The 14,355-nt window shown below is 51.6% G+C and overlaps 1 protein-coding gene across 1 annotated transcript; it reads left to right on the plus strand.

Moving 5' to 3' along the window:
* Nucleotides 1-1,332: 1,332 nt before the first annotated feature.
* Nucleotides 1,333-10,803, plus strand: LOC114441698 (ADAMTS-like 2). The gene is made up of 19 exons (XM_028414741.1): nt 1,333-1,458; nt 2,717-2,822; nt 4,208-4,350; nt 4,570-4,645; nt 4,839-4,941; nt 5,772-5,917; nt 6,016-6,139; nt 6,267-6,347; nt 6,436-6,611; nt 6,687-6,990; nt 7,339-7,684; nt 8,111-8,214; nt 8,343-8,469; nt 8,539-8,752; nt 9,134-9,289; nt 9,411-9,581; nt 9,652-9,828; nt 10,298-10,442; nt 10,676-10,803. Exons 1-19 carry the CDS (start codon nt 1,421-1,423, stop codon nt 10,801-10,803), a joined length of 2,865 nt encoding a protein of 954 aa, XP_028270542.1. The 5' UTR covers nt 1,333-1,420.
* Nucleotides 10,804-14,355: the final 3,552 nt, after the last annotated feature.

Raw genomic sequence — 14,355 nt, forward strand, 5'->3', positions numbered from 1 at the left:
CCCTGTGGCCTCTGGGGGCTGGCTTTAAAACATCACCGTAAGCTTCCTGCCTCCCTGGCTCCACCTCCTCGCCTGTGTCAGGAGTGAATGCAGACTATGATGCTGCCAACATGGCGACGGTCAGAGCCTCCAACAGGGCCTCAGAATGATGATGTCATAGACACTCATCGATATGTATTTACAGTCACAGTGAGGTCACACTGATCCGTCGCCTCAGGCTCTGGACCCTCAGGTGATCCTGTGCTGGCTGCAGGTCTGTGGACAGAGAGCTGAGCCAGTGGACGCTCTCATCTAACCTCTGAACCTGCCTGGAGGTTCCACACAGCAGACCAGAGTCCAGCACTGAGACTGGCACCCAGGTGGGCGCTGTGAGACCTCCATTCACCTGCTTCTGGACAAAAAGCTCAGCATTTATTGATCCTGCTAATGGCTGCTGATTGGTCGGTTCAGATTAGGACTGATGGGGACAGGAGGTCCTCTATGGCTGATGTGTCCACTCAGGACGGAGGATGCTGTGAAGTGGCTCGTGGTGTGTTTTGACAGACGTTGAAGAATCCGCACTTTGAAACACTAAAGTGATTTCTGTGCTGCAGGTGGACCACGAGACAATAAACGTCCAGTATTGGTCTGATATATCGGTCTGCTCCGATCCAGCCTCTCAGGGGACAGACTACTGCTGTCTGTCTGTCTGTCTGTCTGCGGAGGCTGCCAGGGCTACAAAAACAAGATGGAGAAGTGAGGGGCCCCAGGAGGCCGTCAGGGTGGGGACGGCACAGGGGTGAGGGAGGCGGGAGGGGGAGGACGAGGGGACGGTGTTTACTTTTGTCCCCTGGCTGGGAAATGACAGCAGAGGGACGAAGGAAAAAGGAAGACCCTGTCTGGATGAGACACACACAGTGTGTGTGTGTGTGTGTGTGACAGCACTGAACAGACAGATGCACAGGCTGAGTGTGTTTGGTCAGATGTTTGTGGCTCAGTGAGACGTTCAGGCCGTGTTTAGGTTTGGTTTGACATTTAGGTTAGTCGTGTGTGTGTGTGTGTGTGTGTGTGTGTGTGTCTTCCATGATTGGGCGTCTGCATACCTGCACGTGCACGTGGCTCAAGCTTGAGAATGAACGTGCACAGTGTGTGTATTGAGTCACGCCACTGGCTGAGTGTGTAGCTGTGTCTGACTGTGTGTGTGTGTGTGTGTCTGACTGAGTGAGTGTGTGTGTGTGTGTTTGGCAGCTGGCCGGGCTCCAGCTGCGTCTGGTTGGATAATGAAGTCCAGGTGCTGCTGCGCCTGCTTTAAGACACCTGTCACCAATATTTAGTGCCAGAGAAAGCCAGACAGCAAACAGGGCGAGACGAGCTGTTTGCTTATTTAACAAGGCTGCTAACTGGACCTGAGGACACCGTGAGCCCGTCTGTCCCGGGACGAATGTATATGAACACTTTACATTTAAATATGAGGCCTCGGTGAGTCATTCCACCCGCAGATCCAGCTCCATCCCTCCTTTTCCTGTATGTCTGTGCCGCTTCATGTCAGCCTTTACATACAGACATCTACACTTCCTCACAGTCTGAGGAGCCAAACAAAGGCCTACCTGTGTGCAGCCGTAGGAAACTTACCTTCGTCCTTCCAGCACATTGAGGCTTGTTTAACTTTCACACAGGCTTTACCCTCTGCTGTCCAACTTCTGTCTCCAACACCTGCAGCCTCTCAACAGCCTGTCTGTGTCGCCCTCCACCTGGCAGCGCCAGCCGGCCCTGGACTGCCAGTCCACTCAGAAACCTGCAGCCGGCACGCTGCAGCGCACGCTGCAGTCCTGAATGTCTCTCTCTCCGTTTGGTTGTTTCTTCCTTGTTTGTTTGTTTTTTTTTTGGGGGGGGGGGGTCTGGATCCAGCACTCCCCTGTCCATGTGTGGACGCTGCAGGCAGAGACTCCAGCAGCTGTCCCTGCCCGGGACCAGCAGCTCTGCAGCGCTCTGCTCACACAGTGACTCCTCTTCCTCACACTGATGTCTGCTGCAGCACTGAAAGTCCAACACGAAGCTTTAAGCATGCAGAGAATGTGAGATAATTTAATATTACCTGGATGTGGTTTCACACAAAGGACAAACAAAATTATAGTTGCAGTTCCTCTGTGTGTCCACTAGAGGCTGGCTCACACCCACACCGACGTCCATGCTAAACTGCGAAAAAGACATGTTTACAGCCGGCTGCAAATACATTGTTTTGTATATATATGTATGTATATGTATATATACATATATATATATATATATATATACATACATATATATATATATATATATATATATATATATATATATATATATATATATATATATATATATATATATATATATATATACACCGCCTTAGCTCCGCCCAAATTTGTGATTGTCTTTCAAGGTTTGTCCATCTATTGTTGCTTAGGACAATCTGGGACAGAAGCAGGCAGCTGTCTCTAGTCTTCACTCAGAAAGTGAAGAGGCCGTCAGTCCAAACAGTCCTGATGTGCTGCCTTCACTGTCCCCCCCCCATGTCTCCATTCACAGCTCACATAAGGACACTTCCCTTCACTCCCATCTTCCACCTAGAAAGACAGACAGGAGCTGACCAGAGCTGGACCGACGGAGGTCTGGTGGTCAGGGACAGCTCAGGAGCTGCTGGATGTTGGGTGTTTTGTTGACATGTGTTTAACCTGTGTCTTCCTCTGTGATCGATCAGGATGAGGGTGTTGTCGTGGGAACAGTGCGGGGAGACGGGCGTGGTCCTGCTGGGCTTCCTGACGCTGGCGGTGTGTGTGGGGAACCTGTCCACCAGGGGGCTGCAGGTACGCCACTCTGATAATGCTAGTGTGAAAATAATAACCGATAATCAATCCTCAGCCAAATTCCGGTGCCCATCTATCTCCCCCGTCACTCTCTCACTTACGCCGTCTGTCTGGTATTTGCAGTGTCTCTCGCCCTCTCTCACAGCTGCTCTGTCTCACACCTTTACAAGGAGCTCAGTGCACATTCCAGCGGTCGCCCTGATGAATCTGAACGCACAGCTAATGCTGCTAATGCACATCAGGAATGTGTGAAATGCCGAACGTCTTCACACGCCGCAGCGCCCGCACAAAACAGCCTGACGTGCGTCCGCCGGGGTTCTCTTTGCCTCTGACGCACGTCGTCCTCATGCTTCCAGCTGGTTCACACCTGATTACCTGCTGCTGCTGCAGCTGCTGGACTCCTGCCGCCACCAGCGCCCCGTGCTAATTCTCCTAAAAGCAGCAGCAGTGTGGTCACGTTAGGCTGGAACAGCAGCAGTGCAGAGCCACATGTGAGAGTTATCACTGAGCCAAACAGCACCCGAACACAGCACAGAGGAGCTCTGCCTCTGTGAGCAAGCTGTGGGCCGTCATCTGAGCTGGAGCGTTTCAAAGTCAGCCAAACATCATCCGATAATCATAGAGAAGGTGCGCAGCGAGAGAAATAAAGACATAACATCGGATTTATTGTGTCCGTTTCAGCTGTTTCTACATGGGCGAAGGTGTCGTTAGCTGCTAGAAGAAATGACGGTCACTGTAGAAGTCAGTGGGATAGCACCGTCTACCAGCTCATGTTAGCAAGTTAGCTAAAGCTTGACAACATAAAATGTCACTGTGTAGCTTTCTAACTTAAGACCCCGTTCACACTGGGGAAATCAATCCGGCTAGAGCGGGATTCGGGCCGTATCTGGATATATCTGAACAACGTGAATCCTGATATATCCGGATTGATTTTAGTCCACCCAGATTGGCCTACATCTGGCTCACTGATACTTCCGTAAACAACCGTCAAACTATGACAGCTTTGCCCCCCCCCTTTCCACAGGGCTACGAAGGAATAAACTGCTTTTAGAACCGAAACACAAAAGAACGAGCGACACAGGACAAAAAAAAAAGTGAAGTATGCGCACACGTGGTCCTACCACGGCCTGAACGGACTCTGTATTTTACGAGGCGCCACAAGCCGGGTTAAACCGGGTTAAGCCAGATTTAGCGTGGACACGTGTGTTTGAAAATACCTTTGAACGTATCCAGATTAAAGTCTATCTGGATTCAATCCCACTCTAGCTGGAGTGATTTTCTCCAGGGCCTAAATTCTGGATTATTTACCTTGGCTGACACAAATCAGCTTTCAGGAGCAGGATGCGATGCTCTTTATCACAGCATGTGTGTGTGTGTGTGTGCAGGAGGAGGGCGTGGCCTCCAACAGTCTGGAGGAGGCACTGGAGGTGACCACGTACTGGTGGGGGGAGTGGGCCAAATGGACGGCCTGCACTCGTACCTGTGGAGGGGGGGTGATGTCGCAGGAGAGACACTGCCTGAAGCAGAGGTCTGCACCACACACACACACACACACACACTCTGTGTTTTATTTCTCACACACAAGCTGTTGCAGTGTGACACGTCAGACAAAGCAGAGGAAGGACTCCATCATGAGCCGCAGATTTGGAGTAACTGCTTTTTAATCTCTGCTGGCAAAACTCCGATTTGATCAGCACAAACTTCTAACATGTTGTTATTTCTCCAAATGTTTGTGTTCTGTCCAAAGAAAGAAAGTTGCTGCTGGGAAGGACAACATGACCTGCACAGGAACCGCAAAGAAATATCATCTCTGCAACACTAAAGTGAGTCACGCAGACTCTCAGTTCATCACGTTATTTCTCATCGTTGTTCAAACAAACGCTGCCGGTGGACGGAGCTGACGGCCGCTGTCGGAAAGTGAAGCCGGGGCGGGGCTCCTTGGTTCTCAGAAACCCATCCATGCACAAATAACTGGAGTTTATTTGTGTAACATAACTGTGTGTGTGTGCTCTGCAGGAATGTCCTGCCACTGGGAGGAGCTTCAGAGAGGAGCAGTGCTGGTCCTTCAACTCCCAACTCTACAACGGGAAGAACTACCAGTGGAAGCCTCTCTATCCCGGTAATAACAGCAGTGAAACGCCTCACAGCCCGTCTCAGGTCTCACTCTGCACTCTGTTCCTGTTAAACAGCGTGTAGTGGTTAAAGAATAAGTCCATCACCATGACAGTCTGAGCACTGATGGATGTGTCTCTGACCTGGAGAACACATGGAACCAGGGTGGGAGGAAGGAGAGCTGCTGGAGGCAGTGTGATGCTCAGCTGGTAAACCTTAACATGCAGCACCTAGCTTAGCATTGTTGAGACCATGTCCATCCTTTCATGGAAAGTCAGGGAACATCAGTGTTCCCTGATGGCCTCTTTCAGCAGGATGCCACGAAGCAGCGATGGTTCAGGAACAGTTTGAGGAACCAGTTCAAGGTGCTGACTTCCTTAGTCCTTAGGCCTCAGTCTGATCCAGCATCTGTGGGATGTGTTGGACAAACAACACCCTCACAGATTACAGGACTTAAATGCTCTGCTGCTAATGATGACAGCTCTCATCTGAGGTCTGTGGAGTCCAGGCCTGCTGTCAGGTTCATGGCAGAAGCAGCCAGTACCAGTCCGACCTGTCCGATAGATCTCTAAAGGGAGGCATCTTCATCGAAGCCGTAACCCCCTCATCCAGCTCCCTCCACTGTGACTGAACGTTTCTCCAAATTAACAGCAGACAAAATGATTTCAGCCCCTCACAGCTGAGACCTCGGGTCATGATGGTGGGTCTGGGTCGGGGTGTAGGTCAGCATCATTCAGCATCCTTAGAAAAACCGCCTCCATCAAATGATCATCTTTCCCCTGTTAGTGTGAGGAAGAGGTTTGACCTTTGACCCCCGTTTCTCTCTCTTGTCTCCAGACGACTATGTTCACATCTCCAGCAACCCCTGCGACCTCCACTGCACCACCACCGACGGGCAGAGGCAGCTGATGGTGACGGCCCGAGACGGCACGTCCTGCAAGTACAGCAGTTACCGTGGCGTCTGCGTGGACGGTAAGTGTGAGGTGAGTCCAGCTCCGTTACTTCACTCTGTGCACCTACAATCCCCTTCATGCATCACAACAGTAGATATTTACATATTTCATTCCTTTTCGCCACTCAGCCCATCGGATGTGACGGCGTGCTGTTCTCCTCCAACACCCTGGATAAGTGTGGAGTCTGTCAGGGGGACGGCAGCAGCTGCAGCAGGGTCACCGGGAACTTCCGCCGTGGAGCCACAACTCTGGGTGGGTCCCACCTACATGGTGCCCTCACATGAATAATCAATAACTGAAGCCTTTAATGATGTAACATCATTAGAGAAATGTGATTGGTTAAAATAAAGCCACCTTTTTTCTGCTTCCTGTCGTCAAGGTTACTCTTTTATCACTCAAATCCCTGAAGGATCCTGGGACATTCAGATCATCGAGAGGAAGAAATCAGCAGATGTTCTGGGTACCAACAACCTTTTTCTCCCCCCCTCACAATTAACAATCAACCCTCTGAATTCCAAATCGGTAATTCTCTGTTTGATCTCATTTAGCTGTCACTGACCAGGCTGGAAACTTCTTCTTTAATGGTGCCTACAAGGTGGACAGTCCTCAGAACTTCCATGCAGCGGGCACCGTCTTCAAATACCGGCGGCCCATGGACGTTTACGAGACCGGTATCGAGTACATTGTCGCCAAAGGCCCCATTGATCAGGCCATCAACATCCTGGTACGTCAAACCTCCCTCCCTCACTGACATGCTGCTCCCTGTTTGAACCTTTGTAAAACCACCCCGCCTCCACAGGTGTGGAACCAGAACGGCCGCACGCCCTACATCACCTACGAATACACTGTTCTGCGAGACTCCCTGCCGCCCGTCCCACCTCCGCCTGTCTACACCGGATCAGATACCTCTGCTGGCGAGGTGTCAGTGGAAGTGGGCGGTCTGCTCAACACCAACAGCAGCATTTATGACCAGGTGGCCCCCAGTGGAGAGCTGGAGGCAGGAGGTTCTGACGGGCAGAAGGGCCAAGAGACCAACGAGGTGTATGAGGAGACGGCGGCCATCGACTGTGACCAGGACGGAGCGGCGGCCCCAAAATTTTCAGGTAGTCGAAAAGAATGTGTGAGTGTGAGAGAGAGAGAGAGAGAGAGAGAGATGGCCATTGCAGGCTCTGCATTATGAATGAGTGAGACACATAAAGAGGACGAGCAGTGGATGAAAAATTCAGAGTTTTGTGGTGTTTTCTTCTTTTGAAAATGGCTGCATCACAAACATGAGCAGTAATGGACGGATCGCTGCCTTCCTGCTGAGGCCATTACCCCTCAGAGAGCGGGCTGAAAGGCTCGGCTTCCTGCACAGGCTGACGTCCTTGTCAAATGATAAACATGCAAACAGCAGCATCACCTCTCTGAGGCTCCGCCAGCTGAATTTATCCATTTTGATCCACCTGAAGGAAACAGCAGCCACATGGGCAGCACTGCCAAACCCGCCCCTGACGGTGGACCCCTGGATACAGGGCCAGATTCCCCAAACCTCATCTGGAGGGTCCTGCTGGACGGTCGAATCAGTCCAGACGAGCTGCTCATCAACATCTCCACCAACCAGCTGCTGACGGAGGGGGGCGGCCTGTTCTCGTCTGAGGTGGGGCCGGCCGAGCTGGGCCTGCTGGAGCAGGGCGGCGAGTTCGACCTGAACGACACGCTGGAGTTCGCTCTGGGCCACAAACGCAACGAGAGCGGAGACAACACCGGCCAGAACAAAACGGTGCAGAGGACGTCCGGCCGCTCCAACAGAACCAGGTAACCCAGGCAGATACAGACCTGCACGCATCGTTCATAATTCATGTTCAGGGTCTCCGCTCTAAACACAGCAGCCATTAAACACGCCCTCCCGTCCGAGAGAGGGGAGATGGGGGAGGGAACAAGTAACTCAAAGTATTTGCAAAAAAAGTGAGAAGTCTGACGCAGAGGAGAGGGTCTGCCATCAGCCGGCCGTCGCTGCTCAGCCTGGCTCACATAGAGGGAAGCCGGCGAGGTAAAACTCAGAGGTTTCAAATAAACGTCTGGCAGAGGAACGGCCCGGTTATGAGAGGAATGTGATTTTTATGTGATGTGATGACGTGCAGGCGGTCACACTGAGACCCGTGCATCCTCACAGGAGTATGTTATCAAAGCTGCATCCTCTCCCTGCAACACTTCCTGCACAGCTGTGTTTGTGTGCGACAGGGGGAATCAGAGGTTCTACCAGAAGAACCTGAAGCTGAGCGCTGCCGACATGTACCGCTGGAAGCTGTCCTCCCAGGAGCCCTGCAGTATGACCTGCTCTATAGGTAACGTTTCCTGTCCTTGTTGTCGTCCTCTGACTCCTCCTCAGACCTTGGTCTGCTGCTCTGCTTCCTGTGCAGGACGTTTGATAGGAGACCGTCCTACCTAACGTTCTCTGCCTTGTGTTTGTCAGGAGTGTCGAAGTCCTTCGTCACATGTGTCCGTTATGACGGCATCGAGGTGCACGATATGTACTGCGATGCTCTGACCAGACCAGAGCCGGTCCACGACTTCTGCATCGGCAGAGAATGCCAGCCCAGGTATGTCACACGCGCCAGGACGGAGCAGAGAGCTGGTTACCCATCGGTCTGATGACTGTGCTCTTCCAGGTGGGAGGCGAGCAGCTGGAGCGAGTGCTCCAGGACCTGCGGGGAGGGTTTCCAGTTCCGACAGGTCCGTTGCTGGAAGATGCTCTCGCCGGGCCTGGACAGCTCGGTCTACAGCGACCTCTGCACCATGGCCGACCTGGAGAGGCCCATGGAGAGACGAGTCTGTAAGAGCCCCGCCTGTGGCCCACAGTGGGAGGTGGCCGAGTGGACGGAGGTAAGACGTGTTTCTCATCTCGTCTCTTCTGGCCTGCTGCTGAGACTCCCACTGTCTGAACCTCCAGTCCTATAGGGGGCTGGAAAGGGTCACCAACGTCACCACAAGCTACTTTAAGGACACATCCAACCAGCAGCAGCAGAGCCCCTATAGAGGACCTCCTGTCCCCATCAGTCCTAACCTGAACCGACCAATCAGCAGCCATTAGCAGCATGCTAGTGTTTTATGGGTTAAATCAGCTTCAGCTGACAGAAAGACCAGAGGACATCAGTCTGTTTACATTCAGCTCCGATACATGATCAATACTGGACCTGACCGGTCAGTCTGTTCTCGTCAGCCGGTTGTTCGCACTGCTGATCATAATCTGATCCTTCCGTCCAGTGTCCTGCTAAATGTGGACGTAAGGCTCAGGTGACCCGCGACGTCCGCTGCTCTGACGAGACCAGACCATGTGACCCGATGACCAAACTACCGAACATCAAAAACTGCACCGGGCCGCCATGTGAGCGCCACTGGACTGTGTCTGAGTGGGGGCCTGTGAGTGTCTTCACACACACACACACATCACCTCATTTCCCATGTTGCTGTGCAGCTGTTGAGTTCTGCTCCTGACCGTGACTCATCCTGTGTGACCTTTGACCCGGTGTGTGTGTCGCAGTGCTCGGGCTCGTGTGGCCAGGGGAAGACGGTGCGTCATGTGTACTGTAAGGCTCCAGAGGGTCGCGTGGTTCCTGAGAATCAGTGCTCAGCGGAGAACAAGCCGCTGGCCATCCACCCCTGTGGGGAGAGGGACTGCGCTCCACACTGGCTGAGCCAAGACTGGGACAGGGTGAGGCCTCGGCACGTGGACTGGATCCTGCTGTGACACACTGATCACATCCTGCTGTTTTTCCCTGCAGTGTAACACCACCTGTGGGCGCGGCGTGAAGCAGAGGATCGTCCTGTGCGTCGGCATCAGCGGGGGAAAGTTTCAGATCTTTGACGAAGAGGCGTGCGGAGGCAGCGAGAAGCCCGAGGACGAAAACACCTGCTTTGAGAGGCCGTGCTTCAAATGGTACACCACACCCTGGTCTGAGGTGAAGACGAGCCGTCCTGCCGGAGTGTCCAAATACACTCTGAAATGTTTTTATCTTATTCTGTTTGAAAAGACGTGTTTCTGTCCCTCTGTGTCCTCGGTGGACAGCGATGTGTCGCTTTCTGTCCCTCTTTGTCCTTGGTGCACTAAGACGTGTCGTTTTCTGTCCCTCTGTGTCCTCGGTGGACAGCGATGTGTTGCTTTCTGTCCCTCTTTGTCCTTGGTGCACTAAGACGTGTCATTTTCTGTCCCTCTGTGTCCTCAGTGTACTTAGATGTGTCGCTTTCTGTCCCTCTTTGTCCTTGGTGCACTAAGACGTGTCGTTTTCTGTCCCTCTGTGTCCTCAGTGGACCATGACATGTCGTTTTCTGTCCCTCTGTGTCCTCAGTGCACTGAGACGTGTCGTTTTCTGTCCCTCTGTGTCCTCGGTGCACTGAGACGTGTCGTTTTCTGTCCCTCTGTGTCCTCAGTGCACTAAGACGTGTGGTGTGGGAGTGAGGATGAGGGACGTGAAGTGTTACCAGGGCCGGGAGCTGGTCCGAGGCTGTGACCCTCTCACCAAGCCGGTGGCCAAACAGACGTGCACCCTGCAGCCCTGCCCCACCGAGCCGCCAGGTAACGTCTTCCAGAAGCGTCCACACACACATGATGTACAGAAGACTTTGTTCTGATTGGTCGGGGACGTCGTCTTTACCTGCTCTAAAGCTGGTCTGTCCATCACATGTCAGAATACACTGATTGATTAATCATGGACCAATAATCAATAATGCAAACAATCGTCAGCAGACTGCAGCATTAGGATTAGGATTAGGATTAGGATTAGGATAACTGACTGATGGTGTTTCCAGATGAGAGCTGTCAGGATCGGCCCTCCACCAACTGCCTGCTGGCTCTGAAGGTCAACCTGTGCAGCCACTGGTACTACAGCAAGGCCTGCTGCCACTCCTGCCGTGCGCTCCGACCTCCAGCCTCCTAGTCCAGGACGCCTCAGCCCCCACCCTCCAGATTTCACCCTGCATGAGGACATACGACGGTACGTTTCCCCCCCGCCCAAACATGGCTGCAAAGAGAGGACACTGAAAGTCCGAGTGGGCCCTCGAAAAAACCTACATTTAAATCCTGTTAGGATCCTGTTGTTTCCAAATACTGTGTTTAATGCGTTTACTTGTTAGCAAAAGGCAAATGTGTAATGAGAGACTTATAGTTTTAGTATTAGTGTTTAGAGATTGACTTTTTTCAACTGACTCCAAGATGTTAAAGGGACGGTTTGTATTCCTGCAGCTGATCATTTAACACAACAAAAGGTCCGACAACCCTTGAAACAGAAATCATTCAAGTCCGTTTGTTTGGGATGATGCTTCATATTTTCTTATTTAATCTGATGTCATCCAGAGCTAAAGTGGTTTTTAAAGTTTTAACCCCGAGGCATCATGAAGCACAGCAGCCAGGAGAGCTCAGCACACAGGTGACGGACCTGCTGGGACAAGCTACCGAACACCAAAACTAAACAAACCATGTGTTTACGATGTTATGATTATTGTCATTTCCATCCACACTGACAACTTTAACCACTTCAAAAGTCACACAAACGTCTCCCAGCCGGTCCGCCCCAATTTAACGTCCCTGGAAACAACGTTGCGCTTTCTGTTTAGATGCAAACTCTGAGTGTCACAATGTGCAGTTCCCCCTTCTGCCTCCGGGGGCAGAAATGAATTGTTACAGACCTTTATGTCAGTCACTTCTGGAGTGGCCCTCTGGTGGCCACAGGGTGAGCTGCACTGTGTCTCCTGGTCTCTCAGCTCGTCCCAGCCTTCTTAGTTAACAGAGTTAAATTAACATTTAAAAACTTTCCTGACCTCATGTTGGCCCAGAACCCCATGTTGAACCACACTCCTTAACATAAGCATCCAGGCGTAGCAGCTGCAGGCTCACAGACCTCCATCATCGCTCGCTCCTCATCAGTGCAATGAAGTGAGCGTCACCCGAACATACCGCATGACCAGAATATTTAAGGCCCATACTGTTCATGAAATATTATTTAATTCAGTCATTGTGTCGGCACGGCAACAGGCAGCAAGACAAAATGTACATTTTGATTCCAGCGCCGGGCTCCTGGCGCCGTGCCGACACGCCTGCAGGTCATAGAAGCGTATTTATGAGTGGTTTCCATCTAGCTCCTGACGGCGGCCGATGGTTAATCATCGGGTCAGCTGATGCCAGTTCTGCTCTGTGTGCGTGGCGGGGGAGGGAGACCACAGGCAGGAAGATTCCTGACACTTGAAGTATGGTTGTATTCAGACGTGTACATGTATGTCTGTGTTTTTATATAACTGATACCTCTTTGTACAAAACTAAAGATTGTGTACTGTTGATAATAAACTGAATTAAAGAACAGTTCAAAGACAGACGTCCGCCTGCGATCATGTTCATATCTCTGCACCTCAGCTTGATGAAGAACTCTGCATGACTCGATGCATATTTTCCCAACGTGCTGCCACAGCTAGCTGAACAATGGCTGCTGGGTCCAAACGATACCAAGACCACCAGGGACACTGAGGTCCATCAAGCTTTTTAAAAATGTGATCAGGTCCTTGAGTCGCCTCCTTAAACTCTTGGAAATGCAGCTGGTTGTTTGTCCCTGTGTGTTTCTGGTGACCTGCTTAACCCCATGACCCTGTGTGAAGTGGGGATGGATGGTGGACGGGTGGATGATGAGGGAACAGTCTCTGTATGAATGCAGCGTCTTTATCTCTCACGTTGACCGATCTCTCGGGTGGTTCTACTTCTTTTGGTCCAGACGTTTGTGCTTTTGTGTCTGAGCTATGAGGACAGGTGGAGGACAGTCAGGTGGAGGACAGTCAGGTGGGGGACAATCAGGTGGGGGACAGTCAGGTGGAGGACAGTCAGGTGGGAGACAGTCAGGTGGAGGACAGTCAGGTGGGGGACAGTCAGGTGGGGGACAGTCAGGTGGAGGACAATCAGGTGGAGGACAGTCAGGTTGGGGACAGTCAGGTGGAGGACAGTCAGGTTGGGGACAGTCAGGTGGAGGACAGTCAGGTTGGGGACAGTCAGGTTGGGGACAGTCAGGTGGAGGTGGAGGACAGTCAGGTGGAGGACAGTCAGGTTGGGGACAGTCAGGTTGGGGACAGTCGGGTGGGGGACAGTCAGGTGGAGGTGGAGGACAGTCAGGTGGAGGACAGTCAGGTGGAGGACAGTCAGGTTGGGGACAGTCAGGTGGAGGACAGTCAGGTTGGGGACAGTCAGGTTGGGGACAGTCAGGTGGAGGACAGTCAGGTGGAGGACAGTCAGGTGGAGGACAGTCAGGTTGGGGACAGTCAGGTTGGGGACAGTCAGGTGGAGGACAGTCAGGTGGAGGACAGTCAGGTGGGGACAGTCGGGTGGAGCTGTGTGTGATTTTAAAGGAACACGACAAACGAGCAGATTTGTTTCCTGCAGGTTTTATTAACACTGTACATGAGCTTCACACACAGACACACACAGCAGTGAGAACAGACTGAGGTTTGACAGCAGCAGCAGGAGCAGCAGGCGGCGCCCCCTGCTGGTCACTGTGAGTCCTGAACACTCACTGAATGATGAACAACCTGCAGCTTCATCCCCTGAACACCTGGACCGAGTGACATTCTCTGCCCTGAGCTGAGACTGTCAGGAAGCCTCTCACTCACTGTGGAGGAGCAGCTGTGTGTCACACACACAATAAAACGTCCTGTGTGGTTAATCATTACTTTAATATTATCTATCAACACTGAACAGAAGTGCTTTCATGTCTCTGCAGCTTCTTCACTTCACTGAGACCACTGCCTGTTAGCTACTGTATGACCAGCCGGCTCTAACCCAGGTCTGTCAGTGGACATGCTGAAGTCAAACATCTGACCTGCTGCACCACCAGCAGGAGACAAAGTCTTCCTGCAGGTTCTGTTCAGAGGAGCCCTTTGAAACTCTGCACAACACCAACCTGTGCCCACAACACACCACACGAGTGAAGACAGGACTTAAACTCTATTAAAGATATTACACTTTCCACACGATGCTGTTTGTCCATAATAATTTGATTTATGCATATGAGCACATTTCAATAAAGTTCTTTAAAGTACAATAAACAGTATAAAATGAAATCATCCTGTTCTCAGTAATTCATAAAATAAAAATGTCTGACATGATGACTTTTATATTTTTTCTTGTTGCACTTTAAAACGTTAAGGAACAGTTTAAGTCTTAAAGGTCGGACAGGAGGTTTTAAAACTGAGTCAGCCAGATTTCAAAGTAAACACACGCCCCTTTGTCTCGGCGCTCACCCTGAAGCCACGCCTCCCAATCACATGGACGCGCATCACCTGAAGGCTTTTTTTTCAGTGGATCAGTGGACGACGAAGCGAAGCCGGATCATCTCAGCGCCCCGTGCTGGTGACTCTTCGGTCACTTTGCACACACTCTGGTTAAAAATGGCGGCAGCTCCCCCCCGCTGAGGTGTTCAGGCTTCACTCTGTGTCCAGTAGGGTTAGGGTTAGGA

This window comes from Parambassis ranga, chromosome 9 (assembly GCF_900634625.1).
Source record: "Parambassis ranga chromosome 9, fParRan2.1, whole genome shotgun sequence".
Lineage (NCBI taxonomy): Eukaryota > Metazoa > Chordata > Actinopteri > Ambassidae > Parambassis > Parambassis ranga.

What these genes read in the sequence shown, in the direction of transcription:
- LOC114441698 (XM_028414741.1), top strand. Translation starts at nt 1,421, where the DNA reads ATGTATATGAACACTTTACATTTAAATATGAGGCCTCG. An exon ending in ATCAGGCCATCAACATCCTG is followed by an intron (nt 6,612 to 6,686) that starts GTACGTCAAACC and finishes CCGCCTCCACAG; the next exon opens with GTGTGGAACCAGAACGGCCG. An exon ending in CTGTGTCTGAGTGGGGGCCT is followed by an intron (nt 9,290 to 9,410) that starts GTGAGTGTCTTC and finishes TGTGTGTCGCAG; the next exon opens with TGCTCGGGCTCGTGTGGCCA.